Below are 26,737 nucleotides of genomic sequence, written 5' to 3' on the forward strand. Positions count from 1 at the left end.
TCAGCCTCCTACTTCGGCTTCACATACACATTAAACAGAAGGTAGCACTGCATATGCGAATCTTAGGGGGTTGGGAGAAATTACCCAATGAAGCTCTTTCAGTCCTCCCCAAAAAGAATAAATGGCACCACTGTAAACCCAGCCCATTCATCCCTGCCAGGTCCTGTGGATGAGTAAAGAGTGAGTGCTTCATGATCAAATATGTCACATGTCACAGAAAGACCTAATAATATGAGCAAGGAGGTCTGAACTCTGTTCATCCCCAGAAGACTGGCAGCCCAAGAAATAAGTGCATTCTCCACAATGAGCCAAGGTCTAATGCTAGACCTTCCCCACTAATCTGCTACTAAAAGGAGAAAGCTGAGACATCAGGAAATTGGCAAGGTTAACAAGAAAAGTTTTCCTGAACAAGAATCTCACCACCATTTGCTTTAGGAGGGTAAACAGCTTGCTCTTATGAAGGGAAGCATGAACAATGTCTACTTATAATGGGTTCAGGCATTCCCCAGAAAGGAGGGGAGGACATCTTGCAGGCAGCTGAGGGAAAAGCTTATTCAGAACATGCCTCTGGAAACTCCTGACGCGTTGAATGAAACTCAGCCAAAGCAAAGGAGCATGGTGACATTACAAGAGAAGGGGTTTCTAGGGCCCACTGTATACCTGGCTGTGGACAGAAGAGGCCTGTGCTGTCCCAGCAGGCTGCATATCCAGCTTCACACACCAACGCCAAGCCTTAGCATGTGCCCATCTACGTGAGACAGAAACCACTCAGGTCTATCCCATGGTGATCATGAAACCCATCCCACCCCAAGTCAACACACCACAGTCACCTTCTGCATGGACCCGTGCGTCACCAGCACAAAGGGTTTCCAACTCCAAGCAGAGTCACAATTCCTCCTTGCTAGTATCATGGCTCCTAAATTCATTTTATCTCAGGACTCGCATATCCACATGAATCCTCTTTCAAAGTTAGTCTGTGGTCAGGTGTGAACACCCAAGCCTCCTTTTCCCGACTCGCCTTAGGCTGAATCCAGTACCTGCTGGCTAGAACTGCACACTGTTCTGGTGCATAGGTAGGTTCTGGGGCTATATAGAGGAATGGAGTGTTCAAAGCTGGCAATCTAGCATCTTTCATCAGCACTTAATTCACTAAAAAAAACCCCAATAAGCCACACCAACCCTTAAAAGCTTTAGAGCTGTATTTCTCATGGATGCAATAATACTTACTTACAATATGGACTCTGGCTGCTCTTTATATAACCACTGCTCTTAATCAGCTCAGTATTAGAAGCTCCAACCTGCTCTCATTTGATTTTTTTTATTTTTAAAACACAGATTTACAATCTCTCAGATTCTTCAGTTTTTAAACCACTCTGCAGAGATACTTTAAGAGTCTTATTTACCTCAGACACATTGGAAAATTGCAACCCCTCCCCCCCAAAACAACCCCATAATTGGAAAGCATTGATTTAAATAAATCTAAAACAAAAGAGACTAAAACATGAAAACAGATTTTTGCTATGCAAGTCCAGTGCTAAGCTTGTTTACATGGAATGTTCATTTGCTCCAACGATTCTTTCATTTTATATCTAGAGGAACCGGTAGGGAGCATGTACTTTCAGCGTCTTTTTGAGAAGATTGCTAAGGTGAGCTCTACCTTTACAAAACCCCCGCAAGCTTTGCAGTTACAAAAAGGACTTTGTGTGTGTTAATTTGGCTTGTTAGAGGATGTCGTTGTTTTCATATCTTTTCCCCCTTCTGATCACTTCTTCATTTGTGAGATAGTTAGGGGGCACTGGACATCATTGTTCGTGTTTTTAAGAACCAGGATCTCCAAATGACATTTTACTATGGAGTACATATTTACTGTATGCTGCACTATATAATTTACTTCATGAAAACTATGAGTTGTAGAGTTTAGTTATTCAGAAGACTATGTTTCTCTTCAGTTAATACTATTTACTGAATATAATAAAGTACTATATTTAAGGAAAATTTCTATTTTTAAACTAGTGAAGACGACAAATATTTAAACATTTTCTTTCCATGTTTATTGAGGCTTTAATTTAATACTATTACAAACTTGTGTTTTTTAAACCCTTAAAATTCTTTTTTCCTTAGAGCATTTTCTCATTTCTTTTCTAATTCAAATATAAATAGCTCAGCCATTCTTTATAGCATAGTATTTGATTTTGGAATTGCAACGATTTACTTTTTTCCAATATTTATTGAGCATCTTGTTATTTTATACATATACATATATACACACACTTATATATAAATATATACAAAACAACACACTTTTTTCTGAATAAAATGTGACATACTCCTTTTTCTGCATTCTCCCCATCTCCTAACCTTTTAATATTTATTGAAATTTTCATTTACACTTTCTAAAAAGTCAATTAAAAAAAGAAAAAAAGACCCTGGGAGATTTTTCCTACTAAGGCTTTGAAAGTTTGAATTATATTTTAAAAATAACCAACAAAAATTGCAATAATTCACTGTACTTTAATGATTAAATCCAGCAATTTAACATGGTGGATTTGTAAACATAAAGCTTGCAACAAACGAAAGTCTCCTATGCATTGATAGATCAAAACAAAGTTATAAATCTAAACCCTATATTCTGAATCACATTCCAAAATGTAAATAAGCACACAAGCATGCAGCTACATATTTTTACAAAAGCAATTACAAACAAGTCTTGTCTGACTCTACTAAGTCAGAAATGCACACAATACTGTACTTATCTGTTGTGCCCTCTGCTGGGTAAAGTACACAAGGCAAGTAATATTATTCCTATTAATTTTTGGCATCATCACTCTGCATCTGCTTTCAGAATGCAAAGCGTGAAATCTGTAGTAGCAGGTTTAATATTTGATCCAGCCAAAAATATTTTTGCTACAAGGACTTACCTTTGGTAGTGTTTTTCCTCCCGCCCTGTTTTGTTTCTTTGCCATCCGGCCTTGTTCACTGTCCAAACCAAAAGATCTGCCACCAAACTCAGTACATGGCAGGACTAATTTCATGCTGTGCAAAATTTATTTAATTTCACATCCTGTAAGAATAATCACTTAGCATAATGCCAATTTAAATATATTTTTATCCGCAAATGCTAATGAAACCGCAAAATCCCAAACCATCTTTGGAAAGAATTATGGTATTTAAGGGTCACCCACTCTTCCCAAACGCAGTGTCTCTCAACAACCCGTGGCTGCACGAAGAATTAAAATGAACTAAACAATGTAACTGTAATTTAAAAAAAATTAAAATCTCAAGGATACAGTAGAATCCCCAGAGTTCTGATGTTTCTAAATAGTATGTTTCCTTTATATGCATTATCAAAGACAAATGCTCTGATGTGGAAGCACTTATGCAAGTGTTTAACTTTACTCATGTGAGTAGTTCCCTGACGTCAATGGAACTTACTCATTTGAGTAAGGTTAATTGTGAGCATCAGCATTTCCAGGATTGGAACATTACAGTAGCTCGCTCTCTTGCATGTTGCAGAGGACAGGAACCAGAGGACCAAACAAGGTTAGATTAGCAGAATCCTAAAACAGAAAGATTCATTACTATGGTGACAACATAAGGTGTAACAGAGAGGGATGAGAGAACCATGTACACAATAAACAGTATTTAGATAGTAAATATGAGTAGTATTAGGCAGTTTGTTTTCTATTCTAGTAGAACAGATAGGTGAATATCTACACCAGTAATGCTAGGTAATGAATTATCTAGGAGTTTGGTAAAGTCATAGTACCTTTTAATGCATAGACAGCATATTATGAGTGGAGTAAAAAAGGATTTTAATTAAAATCTACTTTACTATGGCTACTACCTACCCCGATGTAATAATCTTGCTAGACATTGGATACTACTTTAGTGTTTTTTAAGGAAAATATTCTAAAGCCACGTATTGTCACAGACTCAAATTTACTATACAAATTTGTCAGATCAGCACAGCGGTTATTGTACTGTAGTTTTCCTGGCAGAAAAACAAACAACTGAGGTTAAACTTTAACCAGTTGATTTTTTACATAATATGAAGTCTAAATAGGAAACACTCAGAGAGAGAAGTAATGACAACTGAAGAAAAGAACATGTAAATGCATAATGAAAAGTTTCAAAGCAAATCTTAGGAAAAAACAAAACAAACCCCTGAACAATTCCAATCATCCCAACATACCACTGTAATGTACTGTTCTAGTCTTAAAGCCCACATTCTAAAGTCTCTCACAAAAGGGAGAGATGCATGCCTGTATTTTCTGAAATAATCTCTTTATTTAAAACCAGAATTACTGGTGTTTCAAACTGTCTCAACTGTAAAAATGGGCTTTTCCTACCAAAACCAAACGGAATTCTTCAAAAGAGTTTAAGTGTGGAATTGACTAATCACGGTAATGCAACTGATCAGTTTCCAAGAAAATCAGTTTATGAATGTATGGTTTTTAAAATACATTTTCCCTGCTTCTGAACCGCATCTTTACATCTGTCTGCAAAGTGTTTTTCTGCATGTTGGCAAGAACTAATTCCATATAAAAATGTTTTATGAATTAGCTTATTTCTCCTGTGTTTTAAAATGAAGTAACATCACAAGCCTACATCATAATATCTGGGATGACCTTTATGTTCCTCAACCCCACCAATCATCTTATTCCTCCCCATGCAAAAACATATGTGGGCGAAACATGAGAGTAGATGAAGGTGTTATGAATCGCAGATTCACTGATGATCAGTATATTCATATCTATACATCAGACAATTTAGTAGCAATACAAAAAGCAAAACTTCAAGATAAGCCCTGTGTTATATTAGGGAAACAAGATTATCTGGCATTAAAAACCACCAATAGAACACATCTGAACCTCAACCTCAGCTGATATAAACTGAAGCAGATCCTTCTCTTCATCTTCGGTCTCTCTCATTTTTTAACAAGTTTTAACTGAAATGTCAAGTTTTTGCATGTAACAAAAAAGTCAAGACATACTAAGACATCCTTTCGGGAGTAGCTATGAACAGTAAAGGGGCTACCTTTTCCTCAGACATCAATTGTAAAGCGCTTTTACATTAAGGGATGTGCCGCATGAGCTCCTGAATCAAAGTCCAAAGTTAAAAAAAAAACATACAAAAAATACGAAATGTATCAAACAAGGTTACAGGTGTGTGTGGGGGGGAGAGGGTTGCTTCACTTTTATTTATTTATTTGTTTGTTTTCAAGGTTCTCAAAGTTTAGTAGGTCGTTCATATATTTGATCTGCAGCGTTCTCGTGCTTCACCCCTAAGTATCTTGTGGCATATTTAAGAGCATTCATAGGCTTTATAAAGACAGACCATACTGTGAGAAGGTTGTTTGGATTTGTGTATTGTTTTTCATTCTCTTTGAATCTTAGTAACTCAACTTTAACCAAATGGCTGATTGCAGAAAATTAGGTCTTGCAATTCACACTAATTTCGTTTTAAATTATTTATGACATATACGGACACCAGTCAGACTGGATGCCAACTTTAAAAGTCTGTAACGCCACTGACTTGCCATGAATATGGAGCTTTGAGAGTAGTAAACTCTCCAGATCTGCATTCACGGGGTGGAGTCTGAAACTTGCAAACAGTCACCATTCAGTAATTCTTTTACATCAATAAATCTTGCCCCAAGATTATACGCTGGTTTATTATAAAGGGATTAGAAATTAAAAAATAAAAAATCTTACTACAGAATTGCAAAGACACATTTCTTGTGGAAAACTCTTAGCTTATATACACCTCGGACTATCTCCAGGTAGGAACATCGCTCTATGATTGGTGCTTGAATTAGACTTGCCATGCAGATCCAAATTAAACAGACTTTTAGAGGGTACTGACAATGATGTCTTCATTTGATATCATGATCACTGCAGAAGCTTTAGCTGCATGTTTGCTCATGTAATGATGTGCCAAGATCTTGTCCTTTAAATGTTCCCAGAATTCCCTGGAAACATGACTCATTCATTTGTGAGTACAGGCTTTAGAGCTGTTTTGCATTTGTGACAAGTGTCAGGATGAGCAATACGGACAATCCTCCCCCGGCATCTCTTAGTGGGTGCTGCAGTTAACCAGATGTCTTAAAGCAAGCCAGCAACTCATCAGGACTTTTTTGTTCAGATCTAAGCTTGTAAATACCATCCTTAAGGCTGAAGCCTAGTCTGGTAAATTTCCAAAACACACAAGTTAAGTCGTGAAAACCAGAGAAAGGGTTTTGTGCCATAATGCATGACCCTGATGTTTTTCAGGCTGTGCTGGACCATGAGACATTTTTAGTATAAATATAAAAGTATCTGAAACACGGAAACAGTTATTTTCTGTTTGACTTGTGGAGGGAGGAAAACACACCTAAATTAATTCTGTATTTAACACAATCTCTGTTTAAACAAAATATTAGTTTACAGTAAAACACCTAAGTGCCTACAGTTATGGATTGGTTGATTCTAACCCTTTTTATTTGTTTAGTGCAGTGGGGTATGCAGAGGGGTATGCAGAGATCTACCGGGGGTGCACCAACTCCTCTAGATATTTGCCTAGTTTTACAACAGGCTACATAAAAAGAACTAGCGAAGTCAGTACAAACTAAAATTTCGTACAGACACTGACTTGTCTATACTACTCTGTATACTATACACTGAAATGTAAGTGCAATATTTGTATTCCCATTGATTTATTTTATAATTATATGGTAAAAATGAGAAAGTCAGCAGTTTTTCAGTAATAGTGTGCTGTGACACTTTTGCATTTTTATGTCTGATTTTGTAAGCAAGTCGTTTTTAAGTCAGGTGAAACTTGGGGCTACACAAGACAAACCAGACTCCTGAAAGGGATACAGTAGTCTGGAAAGGTGGAGAGCCACTGGTTTAATGAGATATCACAGTTGTTAGATACGGGGCAATATCCCAAGATCAAAATCATCACTGGGCATATGGAAACTATGCCGTATCATTACACTTCATGTCCTGTATAAATGGTTGCAAATGATTGATATCAACTTTTCCACCATATAAAACAATTCCCTGGCCATGGACGTGCGCTGTTTTGAGTGGATAGATGCTTATATTGCATTCATGGCTATTTAATGGTAATGCAGACACCCAAAATCCAAGTCAATTTCAGAACAGAATATCCCTCTGTTAGGATTCTGGCGCCATGATTATTTTATAAGCAGTGACTGTACATCATGTAAGCACAGACGCGCCCATTTACCAAGTACTTGCTTAACGTTTTACACTGCACTGAACCCTAACAGGTCTGGTTTTGTTTTAAGGTAAACCAAGCATTTTTTGGTTCCTCCCTGTGGAGAAGTTACTTTCAAGTCAGTGAAATTTCTTGGCCCATGATTAAAAGTCTTTGCCAATTAGGACTCAACAACTTCAATTCATTTTTTCTGGTTCAAGATGAGCAGGAGCCTAATAAGGCTGTGATAAAAGGGCAAAAGGCACCGAGAGCCAAAAAGGGATTAATGAGCTCCTCCATTTATTTGTCTTCCTAACAGCTGAACTGTTACAACTATTGACACTCTTCAAAAGGTTCCGCTCTGAACCCTACCCAGACTTTGCAGGCTCCAATGGACATCTTCAAATCCAGAGAATGGAGGGGCAAGAGCTTCCCCTGTGTGATGCCAAAACCAACAAAGCCCCACGGATCAGGTAATGAAACTTCAGCTTTTCCCCCTTTGAGATTTATTTACTGGCAGCTGACAAGGGGCAAATTCAGCTCGAATTGTGTAGTCAAGGCCCTGTCAAGCCTTTAGAGGCACCCTTGTCTTGAAGCACCTTCATGACTGGCATTTCACTCAAAAGCCCTCGGCACTGGTCCTTAACAGCTTATGACATCACAAAGGACACTCCAGACAGATGCCTACATGGCATCCTGCAGCATTTTAAAAGAGAATTAGTGGTTTTAATTATGGTCGTAGTCTGAAAAGGAACCATGCAAGCTCCACAGGAGACCTTTGATCAGACCCTTTTGCTAGTACAATGCCACGGAACTGTGACTATTCCTAGTAAGGGGCCTTTTCTTGCTGAATGACTCACCAGTGATCTTTGAATGCAGACAAGCTTCTAGCCCTCCCTCTTCATTAGTGAGCATTTCTATACAGAGGCCTATATAGTGCTTGGAGTCTAGGAGCTATACAATTGGGGGGAAAAGAATCCCTACAGATTCTGGCCTCTACTTAGGAAGTGCTGAAGGACTTTGAGTGACTTTATTCATTAAAACAGGTTGCTATTAATTAACTGTCATAATAAAATAAAGAACTATTATTTGCATTTCTTAGTGCGCTCCCTTTAGTAATATGTATAAAAGATGCTTGTAACAGAAATGAATTTATAAGAGAAACCCTCAGAAGTCTCCTTTTTTACATTTAGGCAGCAGGAGTCTGGCTAATTATTAGAACCAGTTCTGCAAGAGAACAAATAGAGGTAAAACACACATATGAAAGTAATTAGGAAAATGCAAAATCCTGTTTACTTGGCAACCGATTCATGCAACTGAGACTAACGAAGACTTTATCAGCTTTGCTTGTTTGATAAACTTAGGGTGCCACCTAAGAGGAGCCGATAAAAATTAAACTTCTGCCAGCTTCTCTGAGCATTGCCATTTAGCGTGTAGGCTTTGAAACGTTCTCAGAACAATTGCTTTGGGTAAAAGTACCAGCAGACCTAATCCAAATGGTTTTATTAAACGGAATCTTGAAACTTCTGTTGCTTCCGAAGTTTTACCTTCACAGTCTGACATCAGTGATATTTTTCAGCTCTAGATACACACACTATCTATTTCTATCTACCTACATATGCATGCACACATGTATTGGGAGTAGATAATCCAGGGAAATTCCCTCCCAACCCCTTAAAATAGCTGTTTACTAGCTCCACATTTCCAATAATTTTCCAGCCAGGGAATGTATTTATCTGTGGGAGAATTCTTCTCTGGTTTGCGTTGCTACTTACTAAAATAGAGATGACACTTTATTTTAATCAGATCACAGTTTAAATGTCTGTGTGGCTCTGCTTTTTCCCAAGTAGGCATTAGAATCCACAAAGGCTTCAAATTATTTCAGGGCTATACAGCTAAGACTGGGCATCAAATCAAGATAGAAATTGCCTAACTATATTTGCCTGAATGGATTGTGAATAATATAGGGAACAAAAGCAGTCAAAAAACCACAGTTTCTAATGTCATCCATTGTGCTGAAGGACGGATCAAGAGAAGGGAGAAGAATGCTTATTTTAAAAGGCTGGTATGTAGGGATGTATGATATACTGTAGTTTTATATGAATGCTTTACTTATACAGTAATTGACAAAATGGAAGGGTACTATCAACCTGAAATCTAGTCAATTGCAAAACAATGAGTTAAAAGCACACCTGAGGACTTCTACATGCAGCCTTAGCTCACGGCAAGCTGAGGTATAAATCCACCCCATGCTAGCCCGTCATGCACTCAGTGTCTGTCATATGCTAAAAGCTCCCACCTCTCATTTCAAAGTGAGGTAGATCAATGCGGAACAAAGGGAACACAGATCAAAGGAAATTTTTAGTGCGCAGCAGCAGGGTCCACCCGGACACTTGGTACATGCGCTTAGTGCATTTAGCACCCCAACTTGCTCACAACTAAGTTTTCGTGTAGACAAGCTCTGAGTCACGCTGGCAATTTTTCTGATTTTATAACCACATGTTCCCATTCTTCTCAGTGTTTGCAAATCCCCCACCTCAAACATTGAGCAACTGACTATTCAAAACGTGCTGCCAAATGTACACAGTGACCAAAATGGAAAGAAAGAGAGGAAAATATTTTTCTCTAATATTGTAACGTAACAACTGGAGGGTAAGAACTTTCAGACAGAAGTGTGATCTTTAAGTACTCAGTGTCCATTTAAGCCTTTATGGAACGGAATGAATCTGTTACATTTAAAAACACAGACCAACACATGAAGAATATCTGAGAAATATCAGAGTTCGTAAGTGGAGTAACAGTCCAGAATCACATATGCACAGACAGATATATATATATGGGGCGGAAATCCATATAATAAATTGCAGAGCCATGTGATAAACATATGGTGCACCTTTGACCATTTCTCCTGCACTCTGCTCACTATACAATCTCCACTTCTTCTAAGGTTCCAAACCTCAAAGTAGCTTTGATCAGTGGTAATTGAAAAGAAGAAGAAAAAAATATCAACCTGCCATATAAATGTTTCCTCTTTCTCCCCAAAAATTACCTCCACCAAGATTCCGTCGTGGGCCAGCGACAGCTTCTCTAAATCTAAAAATATCTCAAGGGCCTGCAAGGCTAGAAACGGGAACGTTATAATCACTGGGAAGGTAAAATTCCTACCTTGCCAGTGGGGGCCCAGCACTCAGTTTTAGCCCTTGAAGGACCAAATAAAAAGGAATAAATATCAGTAACAAAATAAAATACAGACCAGCTATTTTAGGTCATTCTTAGACAATTTTATTCGTCCCTTGAGCCTGACACAGTTCAATTCATGGTAACCAACTCACTTAGCTCCATAGGAAAGACGAAAAATAGTTCAGATAAAATGCTCTAAAACATTCCTAAAACTATTTTTTGTAGCATCTGTGACATCTACAGGATGTGTGAGAGAGTAGTGAGGTGTAAAGGTTTTACCAGCACTCTTTCTGGATAACTTGTGTAACCCAATCATGGCTTCACCCACTATGAATAATGATCCTATATCCCAGACACCCACACGCACTCTTTCTCTAATGGAAGTGTATAATACTGTGCACAAAGATAAACAAAATAGAGATATTTTACACAGCTGAAACTCGACAACAGAAAGAACTTTTAGTAGGAAATGGATTTCATATATTTATGAAGTAATTATACATATCAAATAAAATCAATGGACGTATCTGCACGCACAGTATTTTGGATTTCCTCACTTTTTTTTTTTTTTTTTAAACACAGTGCTTAATTTGGTAACAAATTTTTTTCTACACAAATCAATGTGAAGGGCGCGCTGGCTACCAGAACTCTTCATCCGGCGACAACCAAAAGAAAGAACAGTGCTACATTTCCATCCAGGAGGCCACTTGATTTCCTTCTGCTATCATGTCTGTCGTATTTAAAAAACCTTCTCATGTTGTTAACTAACAGATTAAATTTTACCTCCCGACTTCAGAATTTTAACACTTCAGAAAGCAGGTCCACAAACGGGTTCTATACAGCCAGCTGCTTCAGATCTTTTTTCATTTTTCTCAGCCCCTGCAGCTCTTTCTTCAGGTGTTTTACAGCCTGCAAAATATCGGCTCGTTGGGGATCATCCTCTGCTTTCGCCGTATAGAGGAGGAAATGTTTAACAGTTTCAGATAACAACACTTCAGGGTCCACATCCACCTTATGCAGACGCAGCATCCTTTCGCAAGCTATTGCATAGTTTTTATGCCAATTGACTGGATGTTTTTTGTGTGAATTGATGATTTCCTTGTACAACTGTAAAAATAAATAAAATATGAAGCGCACACACATTTCTCTCTCTAGTGGCTTTTTCAGAATTTTACAGTGTTAAGAAAACAGACAAGATCAACATCATTTTGGTGGCCACAATCTAGAATGGCATGTCTGTGAAATCAATCTAGTAGTAATGCAGAGAAGTATGAGTTGGAATATCATTGGGTGGCAAAAATATGTCATTTACTAGAACTGCTATGTTTTTTTTAGAATGCTGCAAATGAATGATATAACCCCATCCCCTGACATAATATACTTCCCTGAGAGAGTTGTTACACTATGGAAAAGAGATTCTGCTGTAATGCATGGAAAGACATTTACCAATAGTTCAGAAGGTCAGGACATCTTAAACAGGACTTAAGCAGTCCATTGACTTCAATGGGACCATTCACATGCTCCAAAGTTAGGCACATGCTTAGGAATCTGCCTGACAAGGGGATGACTCAAACTCTAAAATGTTACACAGCAGGGAACAATTTAAAGAAAACTATTCATAGTTCATCTCTTGGGTTAAGACGTTCCTCATCTCTACCAACGGAGATTATTAGTTTTGTGACTGTGCATCACTTAATACCGTTACCAATAAGGTACTACCAATGAGCCACTGATGAGGTCACAGCTAATATTTCTAGTAGTGTGAAGTACAGCACAACTTATTTCCAGAACGAAGATTTTAGAATTTTATATATGCTGGCACAGCTGTGCATAGACATGGGGACTAGTGTGCACAGGGAACTTCAGTGCTCAATTGGCATGGGTTAGGAGTACATAATGCGACAAAACAAGGTGCTAGCTAGAGAGAAGATGTTTTGAGCGTCACCTTTATTTGCTAACTGAATGACCATCCAGACATGCTGCTGCAATTGTTTGGGGGCAGGCCTTTAAAGCGGGAAACAGGAATGGATAAAATCTCTGAACAATCCCCTTTTAATTTGCTATATACTTGGATTGGATGAACAAGAACACATCCAGCACTCATGCTATCTAGCTATGTGTATGTGCCCTGGGCACTAACACAGCACTAGAGATAGCTCGCCGACAACAACAACAAAAGGAAAAAAAAAGGTGACAAAAAGTTACCTACATTGTATGCAAATGTATAAAGTTGGGATTTTATATCTGCAGACACGCTAGCAGTTTCTGCAAGGTCAAAAATAAAGAAGGCTGTTTTCATCCTAGAAAACAGAATAAACTCCATCACGACAATTATAATAATTTTTAAATACAACTAGATCACTTCACATTAATAGGCAAAACCTTCAATATTATCTTATGGAAGATGCATCCACAAAATCCCCTTATAATTGTATATGAAAGCCCACCTCTCCTCCACTTGAAAGTCTGCTGTGGATTACATTTGACACAAATATATTTCCTCACTCTATCTCCAAACTATCCTCTCCTTCATCGAGACATTTACAGCAAAATCGACATTTCTGCAGGACCCCGCAACAGAATTCACTCAGTTCTAACCATTTCATCAAGCTGATGTACAATCCATAGGATGCAGGGAATTTTCCTTATAAGCAAGTCTTCCTCTAGACATTTATTTTTTTCTGAGGGGGAAATACTTCACTTCGCGGCAAAGCAACACCCGTTATTACAGCACCCACTTTGACATGCGTTTCACGGCAACAAATTGAAACCATTAGCCATGGGTTGCTGGGAAGTGAAGGGAACCTCACCTGGCTTGCCACATCTCTTCATTTGCTACAGCTTCCCAGGAAGATGGATCAAACCTAAAAAATAATTAAAGTGAAATTCAACCTCGCTGCCTACAGCACTGCGTTTCATCCATTGGACTCCAGGCATATCACCCACTGCACGATCATCTTGCGCTCTATGACAAAACCCCTTCCCCTCCAACTTCTCAGATTATACCTCACCTAGGCAGAAGGAACGAGGCCATGAAGTCTAGGGCACGGCAGCAAGGAATGCAGAATGAACCTGCTCCTGGATAAACCTTATTTTTCTCGCTAGATATAATCTCTTGCTGCTCCTTTTACACGTCTCACAGCGCCCTGACTATTCTCAGCCTGGGCAGCCTGATATAAGCACCCTTTGTAGCTCTGTTTGTGACGCTTTGGGAGTTAGATAAGTGATGTCCTTAATACTCTTGGTCCCTGTGAACAGGGAAAAGAAGATCTGAGCCCAGTGAGTCACCAAACTGGCCTGTGTCTCATATTTTTAACACTGCGGGCATGAAAGAGTAATATAAGCAGGAACTACGGAGATTATAATTTTACACTTTAAAAAAAACCACAATTATTTTATTATTAAATTGGGGAACAGAAGTTGCAATTCAGCACAGCACTTAAGCATATGTTTAAATGCCATTGACTTCACTGGGATTCAAACATGTGCTTAAGTGATCCACTGAATAGAGATGGACTTAAGGACATGCATTTAAGTGCTCTAGTGACTAGGGGCCTTTGTGCTCTTGAAGACAAGGGATCACAGCACTGACTACAACCGGAAAAGGAGTGAGATGGCTCTTTATAAGAGCCCCTACCCAGCTGTGTGGCTGCCCCATAATTTCGACTTGACGTGCCAACAAATCTACAGTTATGAAATACCCCACCAGTCCTAAAGATCCTCACTAGCCCATTCCCAAGCCTCTCTCCTACAGACACTATCCATCCTGGGGAGTGGTGCCACACTCACCATGGTGGAGGAAGACTGTGATGACACCTCTACACCAATTTTCACTTGTGACAGCATCAGTGTTTGAGCCTCTCTGAAGGTGAACAGCTACGAGAATTAACACTGCAGCACACAGCTCCCCCACTGTTTATGCTGGTGGCAGAAGACTAATTAAACAGGAAGACACAGCACAGAGTCCTCATGATTTACGAGGCCAAGACAGACAAATAAGATTTGAAACAGTCGCGCTTCATACCTTCCATAGTCTTCAGTCCAGTTATAGATGTTCCTTGTAAGATGTATCCACTCTCCTGGGTTAAAAACCGTTCCTGAAGAAACCAATTTGTCACAGGAACCCCATGGCCAAAGTGAATGGCTTCTTCTCCAAGTTGAGTCCCCTTCGTTAAGTCCTATGCAGGCAAATGCTTCCTTACTGTCAACAAACAGAGAGACTCCGTTATTTGTAAACGCTTCCAGCGTTCACTGCATTGCTCACCACTACAGCGGAAAACAGCTCCTCCCGAGCGTCGCCCAGTACAAAGCACGGCATCTGGGATAAGGCGCAGGCAATGAACCGGGAGAAGATCTGAAGATCTGAAAGAACTTCAGTGAGTATGTGCTACTTGGGACTGACAAGGAGGGGGGACTGTTGCAACATCCCAGCAGATAATGGCTCCCCTGCCTGGCGGCCATTCGCATCTGCAGCAGCCATGGCGCCAGCGGCAGATGGTTTTGTCCTGAGGCTCCTGTTGGCAGCCGCAGTGACAAACAGGTCATCTGCTGACCTCCAGGCTGGGCAGGTGGGAGAACGGGCCCTGCCGGTGGTGGGCTGGGTGATCAGTTGCAGGGATGGGTCTCCCTGACAGTCTTGAAATGGGCAGGACTCGACTAACAGGTGTGTGCGAGAGCGAGGAGGGGGGAACCCCTGTTCCCCTGGCTTGTGTTGGTGGAGGGGGCTCCTTATTCAGTTTCCAGGCGGGGGTCGGGCAGGTGTACACTAGCACATAGAGAGACAGGCTGCAGTAGCTGCAGGACTTCCACTCAGTGGAGCAATACCTTGGTCTGTCTCCTCCTCAGGTGTTCCTGGGGGGCTAACGAAGGAGGGAGGAGTCTACAGGAACAACATCCCCCCTAGAAGAACTGATGTGGGGCAGAAGGGAGCCCAACACACACACACACACACACTCTGTCTGCTGAGGTTGCGGCAACAGAGGGCGCACTCAGGGAAGGGGCTGCCCAGGGCAGAGTGAATGTAACCCTTTCTATGCCAAAGCGTAGGCAATGACTCCGCCTTCTCCCCATGCAGCTGCGTGTAGGTGTACCTGCCAGTGCTGCGTAATCCACCTCCCCTCCTTCCATTCCATTGAATCTATTAAGGTATTTCTAGCACCCCTCCCACTGGGCACCGGATAGTAAACTGGAAGTTATCTTGCAGTCTGTGAGCTCTACAGCTGACCCAGTCAGGCTGAAAGGAGAGTATCTAAGCCTGAAAACACACAGATGCAGACACACACACACGCAGAAACAGTTTTTTTCCAGAGGTCAACTGTTAAAATACTTACTTACAATATTAAAAAAGGGAAAATTGCCAGACCAATATCTTAGGCAAGGCTTTCTATCCCTATCAATTAATGCAGAACAAAACTATTAGAACTTTGGTGTTATGAAACAGCATTAACTGGCTTGCTCAGAACTGCAGACGTAGCCTTTGTCAGGACTGAAATCAGAACTCAGGAGTTCCGGGTCCCGGTCCTGTGTCCAGACCACACAGCTCTGTCCTCGAGAACTGCAGCTAGGAGACCTGGCAATTGCACATTCAGCACTATATTGCCTACCCTTACACAACGGTCACCCAGGTGTGTGTGTCACAATCTTTATTCATTAGGTGCACACCTAATGTGCACAGCATTTGACTTGCTGGGCTTTGAATATCGAAACCACTGCTGTGTTACACGCCCATCACGGCCATTTAACTTGAGTTTCTGTGGATTAGTCTAATGTTCCATCCAATATTGCACCTCTGGAATGGCTAATACTGGATGCTTCAGAGTGAGGTAAGGAGACCCCTCCAGTGCACATGGCCAACTGGGAACCATCACACCATGGAATGGAAACACATTTCTTCCTGACCACACCTGATAATTGTCTTATGCCTTGAAGCCCTTGCCATGTTTCTCCTGGCTAGTCAAAATGTGGATGCTATTCTTATTCATGTGAGTGTTTAATCCTTTCTTTGCTCTTACTAGGCTATTTTTGTACAATGTTTATTCCTGGAGTACCTTCATTCTATACTACTAAGATGGCTGCAGTGTCATGAAGGGGAAACGACAACAGTTTTCTCTCCACCCGTGGTGATTTCAAGTATGTAGGAGCTTTGCTTTTTTTTAACTGAATTGTGCCAAGATCTTATGAGCAGTCTTTATTAATCACCTTTTATTTTTCCTCCTGAACAATAAAGTTTATAGCTGGACAGTGTTACTTCGGCCTAGACATTCAATTAAATCAGTGGGGGAAGTCAGTGTAGAGAAGTGGTCTTTTGGAACGTAATAGCTGCTGCTATGTAAACAATTTTAGGAAAAAAGCTTAAAGGTTTTAGGAAAGAAATGCTTACTGTTTATTTACTTTGAGAAAATGATGGAGATTAAACGTGAGCGCTCCGTCGGGTAATATGCCTTCCACAGGATTCCACCGCCTCCCAGGAAAAGAGATGCCTGGCAAATGCTTAGACATCTTTGGTAAATACCACTCATAAGTCATCATCTACCACAAAAGATAAAGAAAATATTAAAATGATCTAAACTTTAAGACAAAATTCCCCACCCGCACATACACAAAAAAATGTAAGTTTGCACAGATTAAAAAAAAAAATTTGGCTCAAGAGAGTCTAGAAAAACCTCTCTGCATGTGTAAATGTATCCACTGACTAGAGATGTGCAAAGAGGCTAAAGTTTGGTTAAACATTAGGCAGCGTATTTTGGTTTTGCAGGCAAATCAAAAAACCTTGCAAAATAGATCATTTTACACATTCAAGGTTTCAGTGCTCATTTGTGACAAAGTGAAATAAGCGATCTCCTTTTCCATGTTAAATAATTCTTTCCTGCTTCTAGGGCTACAAGGGGAATGAAATAAACCCTGCAAACATACCATAGATATAATCATAAAAGGACTCGTTAAGGCAGCGGTATAAAAACTGTACAACTAGGAGCCTGGAAAATCTCACTCACAAGACAGCAAAAGGACACAGAGTGCAGGAAAAGAGCCACAACATTGTACAAAATGCCAAACCCCATCACTGGCATACTATGGTCAGCATCTTGCTTGGGGTGGGGGCCAGGGACCTGCTCCCTTCTTGCAATGCCTTGTGGGGACAGCTGACAGACTTGCTCCTCCTTTTAACATTTTCCAGGTGCCTTTCTGCACCCACGGGAGTCTCTCTCTTTGCTGGCCAGTCACAAGAGGCTTCAGGTCCACTAACTTCCCAAACAGCACAAATATTGGCTGTAAGTGACATCCAAATATTTTCAGTTATCGATTACTTGAGCAGCCTATTCCCCCTCCACCTCCTGTTGTCTGTGGTGCTGAGAAGAGAGCACCGGAGGTAGAAGCACTGATCAGTGTCCCATCACTGCATCTGCCTCTGACTGAGCTCTTCCTCTTCTTCAAGGAAGGGGTATGATGATGTCCTTCTGAGAGCTCTCCTCCCGGGAAACTGGTAGGTGGAAGAAGGGGGGCTGGAGGGGGCAGGAATGGCAAAAGAGGCATGCGGCAAGAGGTACAATCTCACACCAGGGAAGACAGATTGGGCACAAGCGTCGGGGAAAGGAGGAAGCAATCTTTTGCAATAAATGATGAAGCTTCCCATTCAATGGCAGAGCTCCATTGCGGGTGCTGGGTCAGAACCCCTCTGTGAGAGGGCCAATTGCCATGGCTGCTCTCAAGAATCTGCATTTGAGAACATCTCATTGAGCACTTCACCTGCCTCATCAGAATAGCCCCAAACTCTTGTCACAAAAGTAAGTGACCCATGGTCGTGGATTGTGGCTACTTTCTTTGGGGGCCTTTCTGTCATTCCTCTACAAACTGTGCAACCCCTGATCAGTGTTTGAAAGTTACTTGCAGCTAGTCCCAAGGGGAAACCTCACACTGGAGGGCTTGTTACCTTGAGAAAATGTATCTTTTTAATTAAAGTCACATGGCTAACCATGTGGAAACCTCATGGGCCATTGCATAAACACACACACTGTTACCGGTATCTCCATATTGACAGGTGAAAAAACACTTTTCTTTTACATTTACAGATTTGCCATATTCTTCTTCACTTCTTCCTCACACCCACTGGCTATTGTGGTACCCTCTTGTTGGCATACATGCTCCACTCTAAGCCAAAAGCACGAGCGATAAAGTTCAAGCGAAACTTCGTGCCACTCTGGAGGAGTGCTGGAGGCACAACCTTGCAACAGAGAAAATGGGCCCTCATGGTTTGAACACGTCTTCTGAGTCAAGCCCAGTCGCTTCAAGTCTCAGAACTTGGAAACTTCAACTAGACCCTGAACGGCAGGAGACTATTTATAAAACAACGTTATAAATCAGAAAAATGAAACATAAGGAAAAAGTGAAAAGCTGAACCTGCATTTGTTTTCTATGACAAAGTTTTGGATTGCCTCCTATGTATTTACCTACCTCCTGATCCACTAATGTGACATCAGGCCTCATTCCCTCACAATAATGAAGGTAACGAAGAGAATTCCCTGGTAGGTCTCCTCTGAGCAAGATTATTGCATCAGGTGGCATGGAGGACAAAAGGTTCCTTGCAAATTTATCGACAACGTAATTGCGGCTTTGGTCACAAATGCTTAACAGAAGAGATCAAAATATAAACATCTTAGAATAGACATTGATGGGGGCTTTAAACAATTTTATTTGATAGGCAGTCAGAAATATAAATGATACCGGCTAGCTATTCAATAGTATTTTTCACCCATAGATCTCAAAGCCTTTTATGACTATCACAATCCCCATTTTACAGATGGGGAAAATGAGACACAAAAGTTGAAGTGACTTGATCAAGGTCACATAACCATATAACCCATACCAGCGTTTATTAGTTTTAGCTGCAAGTGCCAGTACAATGAAATGTCTGATAGTGTCAATTAAAAACCATTTTTCTCGCTTTAAAAAATACCTCAGTGTATTGAGAATCTCAGCATGGGAATATAAAGTCAGCCGGAGAGGGGCAGATTTACACCAGCTGAGGAGGTGGTTCATTTTAAAACAAACAAACATTAATAGGTAGCTCCAACTCAAAATGTCTGTGGTTTTCCAAACTGCATAGACCCCACACAGTCACAGGCTCTGGGATAGGCTGTTGAATGACTTTAGAGCACAGGCCGAGATGCCTCGGAGGCCAGTAGTAAGTTGAGGAGCTGCCTATGGGGAAGGAACTCATGAATTCTCCACTTCCCACACTTCACTGCTTCTGGCTCTTGCAACCTTTCTCCTTCAGCATGCAGCCACCAGAAATTAGTTCATACCCAAGCTGGAGAATCTTTGGCTTGGCCATAGAACAGGGCTCTGGGGAGACCTTAACTCCCCAAAAGTACCCAGAGAGGCAGGCAAGGCATGTGGAAAGCCAGAGTAGAGCAGCGGAAGGTCTAGGTGGCTGTTCTGGCCAACTGAAATGCGTAACCCTCTTATTGAAATAAAATGCAAATGTATTGCTTTGTTTGAAAACAATTTAATTCGCCTCCATGTTTTCCTTCTGACGCTCCAGGAGCCCCAGCTCCCTGGTCCAGAGTGCCACCTCTGGTCCCAGAGAAGGAGTAAGGGCAGGCGATGGAGCAGATTATATTCCAGATGGCTTCAGCAGTCAGGTTGGAACACTAGAAGCAGGGGATTTGTTTTCTTGCCATAAAGGGAGATCAAAGCATAGGACAGAGGGGCAGTGCAGAAGGATGGAAAGGGTGATACCAACACAGTTGGACGGCACTCCCTTGCATGGTTCAGAAAGATGGCATCAACAAAACCCGATTATGGAAATAACCTGAGGCCACTTTGGGTGGTGGCTCCAGGGACTTGGGTGCTGGGGAGAGGGCCTGCAGGACAGAATGGTGCTTCTCTAGGATGAGTAGGAGGCAAAACAGCACTTGCATGTCAGAAGGTCTTCAAGACACTGCCAAAAAGGCCCTGGACAGCACTGTCTCCAAACCCATCTCTGGATGTGGCCTTTGATCTGCGACCTTCCTTCCCCAAAGCCAGCAAAGAAAACAGCCCCCAGGCCTTTTACTGCCTTTGTACGCCCTCTGAGTCCATCCAAGGAATCACCCCAATTCCTCCACCCCATTGCCAAAAATTGGCCTTTTAAAGTTTGATAAGCATTTGAGAATTGAGCAGTATGGTTAGGGCCACTACAAATCCGAGACGCATGCGGTAACAGGGCCACGAGGTCCCGTCAAGAAGTATTTCTGGGGTATTTGTTACCTGTAATTGGCATAAATTTGACTAGTAACAAGAGCAGCGGCGGAAAGCCACTCCACGCACTGCAGCACACGGTTGTTCTCAAGCCCTGTATTTCCGACGGAGACAAGAGAGGCCAGTCCTAGTCCCGCTAGAACAGCAATCACTGCATTGCTCTGCATCCAAAATCGTTCCACCTACGGCTCAAAACACAGCGAGAATGGACCCAGCTGACAGGCATGTCGTTATTATTTACTTGTATGTGGCAGAGCTCACAGCACTTTCCAAGTTCCCAGACAGGATAGTCTCTGCTTGGAGGTGCTCACAGATAAAGGGCAGACAGAGATTAAGGAAGAGGAACAACAAACAGGGACTTTTTATTTAAATACAGGTCACCCCGCTTCAAACATACATTTCTAGACAACAACCTCTTCATATTTCACACATTTTATAAGAAAGTACACTACTTATTTGTATTTCTTACTAAGTTTTATGTGGCACTGTCTAGACCTGCACCCTCTGGTGAAATAAAGATAGATAAGGGTAGCCCACTGAACATGATAGGTGCCTCTTTATAAAATTAATATAACACAAAACTTACCACACCCATAAAAAGTGGTTTTGTAATATCCAAATTTGCCCTCCAAGCAAAGAATAACGAATAAATGCAGAGCATTCCAGTAAATAGGCATATCATTGAAGACTTCTCCTGCTTAGCCCTAAAAGAAACAACATAGCATTCCACTGAAAATGATTAAAAGGAGAACAGAAAAGTAATACTTATCTTGAAAAAGCAATATATGTATATTTAAGACAATGAATTGGCCTCTAGATAAACTCAGTCCTGCCATGAGTGCAGGGGACTGGACTAGATGACCTCTCGAGATCCCTTCCAGTCCTATGATTCTCTTTTATTACTAAAGATAAAAGTTCTCTCTTTTCAAAGTGCACCACCAATGGAAGGATTCCAGAGCTACACATTAAACACTAAGTTTAATTTAGAAGAATCACTAGGTCATCAGCAACAAGTAAAGTTTGTCTAATTAAGGCACAGCAGCAGCAGATTCTCTGAAAGTGGGCACTGTAATTAAAAATGGTCGGTACTGGCACAGTGCTGAAAAATGTTACTCTAAACTATCATTCAGCTGATAACCAAAGACAGAATAGAGCATATTCACTCTGACTTACTGCATTCCTGTACGTAGCCACGCCACAATCGCAAGGGCTGGGACAGTAAAGGAAAGTTCTGTTTTCATGTGTGTTACCTGCGAACTATGGAGAAATCAATGGTTATTTCATCCCCCCAAATCACAGTTGGCACAAAATATCGGTGACAATACAGCATAAGCACAGTGTCATGGATTCCTGTTGCGCTGTGATACAGCTGTATGAAATTGCAACCAAGATGTTTTGTATTTCAAAAAGTGGAACGAACATCATTTCAGTTGACGCATCCCACCATCGGGGGACGGAGAGAAAAGGAGAAACACTGTCGTTTCCTGCCCTTCTCTGATTCATTTCATTATACAGCGCAGTGCCCATCCATTTGTCTGGGTGCGTCTCAAAAATGCAGAAGAGTGCCTTTAACCTCTCGCACCACCATCTCCTCACTACAGAGGAAGGCAAATCAGAACAAAGCTCAGTTCCTTATGGCTGGCTGACACCAAAGCTACTCTGGGCTAAGCCTGCTCTAGCTCTCAACTAGCTGCCCTGCTCTTGATGACGGCGACTGGTGAGTGGCGGAATCGTGATTTGCGCATTGTAGCGATGAGCTCTTCTTACCTGGGATGGGTGGGTGCAGCAACCACAGGTTACTGGAGCCCTCAAGCTGAAGTAGCTGCCAGAGAAATAGCTCTCCTGCCATTGCAGAGGCTGGTGGTAAAATTACTCCCTTTGCAGGGCACTCCAGCACCCAGCCTAGATACTTGGACTGCGTGAAGCAAACGGAATTTAGCCCTTCCTGCTCTGGAACAGCACTTTCTGACTTACACAGCATATACCACGTCTGCTCGGCAGCAGGAAAAAATACCAGCGTCCCACAGAGTAGGCATCCACCCTCTTCCTTTGGTATTTTTATTTAATAGAGAATTAATGTCAACAGCTGTCATGTGCATCATCCCAGGGCCAAAGCTGGGCCTAGACACACATGCCCACATGGCCACATGCTTTCTAGACATCCCCTGCCCAAACTATGAAGTCCATAAACTCAGCACTTCAGGAAAGGAATAATTATTACAAAGAATAATTGAGGGAACAGGGATGACCCCACAACTTCGGGGTGCGTTAAAGTTTTTACTCACAGCAACATCTCTCTCATAGTGGATCCTGTCTCTGATTTGGCCTAGACACAAAGGTTAGAAAAAACATATGCTTAGACTGTACACTGTTTGCAATGCTGCCTGTGTTTTCACTGTGTAGGTGCAGAGTGCTTAGTACAATGGGGCCCCAACTGGAGCCTCTGGGCATGACCATAATACAAATAATAGTGATGATCTTATATTTTTGAAGACAAAACTCTAGTGGAAGTTTTGCTGTGATATAATCTTCCAGCAGTTTACATTCCTTTTGACATCCAGTTATAAATTGTACTGTATTTCATGCATGCAATAAGAACTTTCTTCATTTCAAATACTACAACATTACTGTTTCTTCCACCCTTTCAGAAACATATTATACACCTTAGCAGAATCTTAACTGCATCCTAGGTCTGCTTTGTGACTGTCCTGACAGTCTGTGTCGTACGTGGGTGTTGTCCCATGTCTTAAAATACACAGAAGCCATTCACAGACAGTAAAAATATCAGCTCAAATGGGAAATTTGTTACTAAATGATCTATTTTCTGGGACTTACACCTCCCCCAATTTGAGATATTTGGGCTGCACTTCTCTTCCTGAATACTGGCAGCAGCTTGTGTTTGTCCACGTGTGCTGAGGGCTTGGCCATGCCCCTTCTTCCCTCCTGCCACCCCGTACAAAGCTGCACAGAAGTCCGGGATTCTTAGCAGCAGAGAAGAGTAAACTCTTCACAAAAGCACTTTATTCAATTGTATTAACTACATACATGGACCTGAGAAGAGGTGCAGATGTACCAACAGAAACTACCTCGCCTACGTACGTACAGTCGGGGAGAGAACAGTCCCAAAAAGGAAATAACCACCTAACAGACTTTCCATTCTAGACCCCAATCCCCACCCTCCTAATATGAGATATTCAGGATGTCGTGAGCAGTGAGGAAAAGCTAACAGAAGAAGAAATAAATAGGACAGAAAAAAGATTCTCCTCTTCCCTACAATTAGCAGTATTTATTTTGGCATCTCTGCTTGGAACGATTTCCTGCTGGAGGATGCTGCTGCTGAAGACTGGACATCAAGCCTCTAGTGTTTTATAAAAGGTGTTAGTGGTTGAGTGCATGGTAGCTTTGTTGGTTTTCTCTGTGGGGGATGATGGCCTTCCTGCTCCGGGTGATGCAGTGGAAATGTGCTGAATGGGTTAAATCTCTTTCTAGAACTAATTTCTATGCAGCTGAATATGTATTGATTCAGCATTTGATCCACCCAGCTATGGAGGATTTACATGTTTTCAGACCCATACACTGAAACGGAAAAAAAAAAAATGAATGAAGATGACATTCTCCTGAAGTGGCTAGTTCTACTTAGATAAATGGTAGCAGCTCCTTTTTCATCTACCAGGCTTTTTCGTTTGAGTGTTGAGACTTTGGGATAAATGAAGGAAGAAAGAGTTTATCTTGGTAAAAAAAATTACACTGGAGCCCGAAGAATGACCTCACCCCTTGCGGAATCACGGAATCAAGCAAGGATCATGCTTTCCAAGAGCAGAGGTTCTAGAGAATCTTTTTGTCAACATGATTATGACGAGCGAGCACATCTTTACAGAGAGAAACCACAGGAAAAAGGATGCTATCAGCTCAAAAGGAGTGTTATCTAGAACTCATAACACTGTGATCTGGCCCCAGGTCAGGAAAATAAGCCTGACTTTTTGGCTGGATACACGTTATCCTTCAGTAGCCTTGAACAAGCAGGTGACTACCAGACACTTGGATGTGCCTGCGGTTTTGATATTGTGCAGAGCTGAGATGTGGGAGGGTCTTAAGTTCAAAACTAGGCCATCATGTGAGAAACATAAGAAACCCAGAAGAGCTGGAACACTGTTTTGGGGGTTTTTTTTTCCTTTTTTTTGTGGAATATGTGTTTTATTTTTTTTTAAAAACACATCATTGTGTTCAGTTTTACACCAGGCTTCCCATTTGGTACTTGCTGTATCAAGTAGTAAGTTACAGATGTCCCACTCGTGGTTTGTTTCAGAATCTAGACAACTATTATAGTTTTATTCATCAGCCTGTTGTACTGTTCCCTTCTCGGAAACATAGATACATCCAAGAATTTTCTGATATCCTTGTTCTTGACTGTTGTGGCCTGCTGGATGAAGGCAGCTATTCCTAACTTGACATAAATAAGAGGATCTTGTTCAGTCTCTTGCCATCTATGAAGGGGTGGGAGGCCTGAAGGAGGCTTCCAGAGTATGTATCACCCTGGGTGAGGATTCTATCTTGGCTAGGCTAAGCTGCCAGATGCAGGTAACCCGTGGTGTAGGAGCAGGCCATGGGGTAAGTTGACCGGGGCTCAATTCCTGGGTGTCCAACTTGAGATGGCTTAAAGGGGCCTGATTTTCAGAAGATGGTTGTTGACAGAGTAGATCTGAGGGAAAGCTGAAGAAGCCTCCAAGTCCCTTCTGAAGGTAGCTTCTATCTTCCTACCTGCAAGATCTCTGGTGAATAAACTACATTCGTCAAGCATTACAGCCTTTGCCAGAAACACTGCACCTACACTGCCCTTCGGTAAGGTTGTAGTGGTATTCTTTATAGCAAGGATGGAGCTTGTACCAAAAAGCTGTGATGAAGCTACTGTGCACATTGGACTTTTCTACACAGAATCTTTGGGTTCTGGGACCCTATGGAGTTTGCCAAATGAGACATTAGTTTCCCACTCTTCTCTATTTACTTTTGTGAAGGAGGCATGAATGCAGGGATGATAACCAACCGCTCTCTTCTTGCTGCCAGAGGCAGAGAACCTGATGCAAGGATGAAAGGGGCCTGGCCAAGCCCCAAAGCTCCAGGGACAAGTATGAACTAACTCCTGTATTTGCAGGAAGAGGGGCACAGTCAAAATGTTTCAGACTGGGGGAGAGGTCAAGAACCAAAAAACTCCTTTCATTTTATGTAACATTTATACTAAGAAATACATTAGAAGTACATTCTTTTATAAATAAAATGAATGAATGAAAACTGCTTGTGACACTTTTTAAACAGCTGAAATTTCCCCCAAGTTTTACAATTAAAAACCAACACAACTGAAGCTGTGTAATTTGACTTAAGACAGGGTCATTTAAAATTTACTTTTCAACCTTTCTTAACTATTGTTTATTCTTCATGCCAATACACACTGATAACAGGACAGCAACTGAATGTACTTGTACACTTTCCAATAAATAACTGTATCCCGAATAGCATGAAGGTAGATTAAATTATTTTTCTACTCTCCAAGCCACCTTAGCGATCCCAAGAAACAAGCTCAGGAATAAAGTGCTAGAAGGTTAACATTTTACATCAATTCTCCTACAGGACACTGACCTAAATGAATGCAAAGGCATTGCTGTTGCATAACTTCAAGAACTTTTCTCTTTTAGAAAATGACCCTATTTACCAGACTGAATGTCCCATATTCTTCCCTGAGAAAGTGGGTCAAAAATCCTTGAAAAGTCGTCTGGTCTCCCCAGGTCCAACGTGCTTGATTTAGGTAGGACGATGCAGGCAGATAGAGATAAGGCAGCAAACCAGCCAAGAAGCATAAGCCCAATTTCATCAAATGGCCAAAGGACAATTCCTGCACCAAAATGTGTCATATTGCACAACAATGTTTATTTTAGTTTAATCACACTGGAACTTCAAGAACAGATAAAGAAAAACATCAAATATATTTACACAGAGTTGATCTCTCAATTTATAGTAAGTCCCTACAAAATGCTATGTTAAACCTTACAATTTTGTGGATTACTAGGAAACTGCATCAAACTGATCTCCTTTGCATGGCAGGGTGAAATTTAAGTGAAGCAAATAA

At 41.2% G+C, this 26,737-nt stretch overlaps 1 protein-coding gene across 7 annotated transcripts in view; it reads right to left on the minus strand.

The window, feature by feature from the left end:
- Positions 1–10,462: 10,462 nt before the first annotated feature.
- TMEM260 (transmembrane protein 260) overlaps positions 10,463–26,737 on the minus strand; it is a 48,493-nt gene continuing 32,218 nt past the window's right edge. For 5 of the 7 annotated variants that reach the window (XM_075129972.1, XM_048853049.2, XM_048853050.2 and 2 more), the window contains 11 exons: positions 26,324–26,503; positions 22,905–22,945; positions 21,793–21,876; positions 21,206–21,323; positions 20,629–20,801; positions 18,832–19,003; positions 16,763–16,911; positions 14,408–14,584; positions 13,194–13,247; positions 12,593–12,683; positions 10,463–11,490 (listed from right to left, as the gene is read on the minus strand). In XM_075129972.1, the coding sequence (XP_074986073.1) occupies positions 11,218–11,490; positions 12,593–12,683; positions 13,194–13,247; positions 14,408–14,584; positions 16,763–16,911; positions 18,832–19,003; positions 20,629–20,801; positions 21,206–21,323; positions 21,793–21,876; positions 22,905–22,945; positions 26,324–26,503 (1,512 nt within the window). In that variant the 3' untranslated portion in view covers positions 10,463–11,217. Of the gene's footprint in view, positions 11,491–12,592; positions 12,684–13,193; positions 13,248–14,407; positions 14,585–16,762; positions 16,912–18,831; positions 19,004–20,628; positions 20,802–21,205; positions 21,324–21,792; positions 21,877–22,904; positions 22,946–26,323; positions 26,504–26,737 lie in introns of those variants that run through there. The other 2 variants (XM_075129973.1, XM_075129974.1) reach the window with 2 other exon arrangements.

This window comes from Caretta caretta, chromosome 6 (genome assembly GCF_965140235.1).
Source record: "Caretta caretta isolate rCarCar2 chromosome 6, rCarCar1.hap1, whole genome shotgun sequence".
NCBI lineage: Eukaryota > Metazoa > Chordata > Testudines > Cheloniidae > Caretta > Caretta caretta.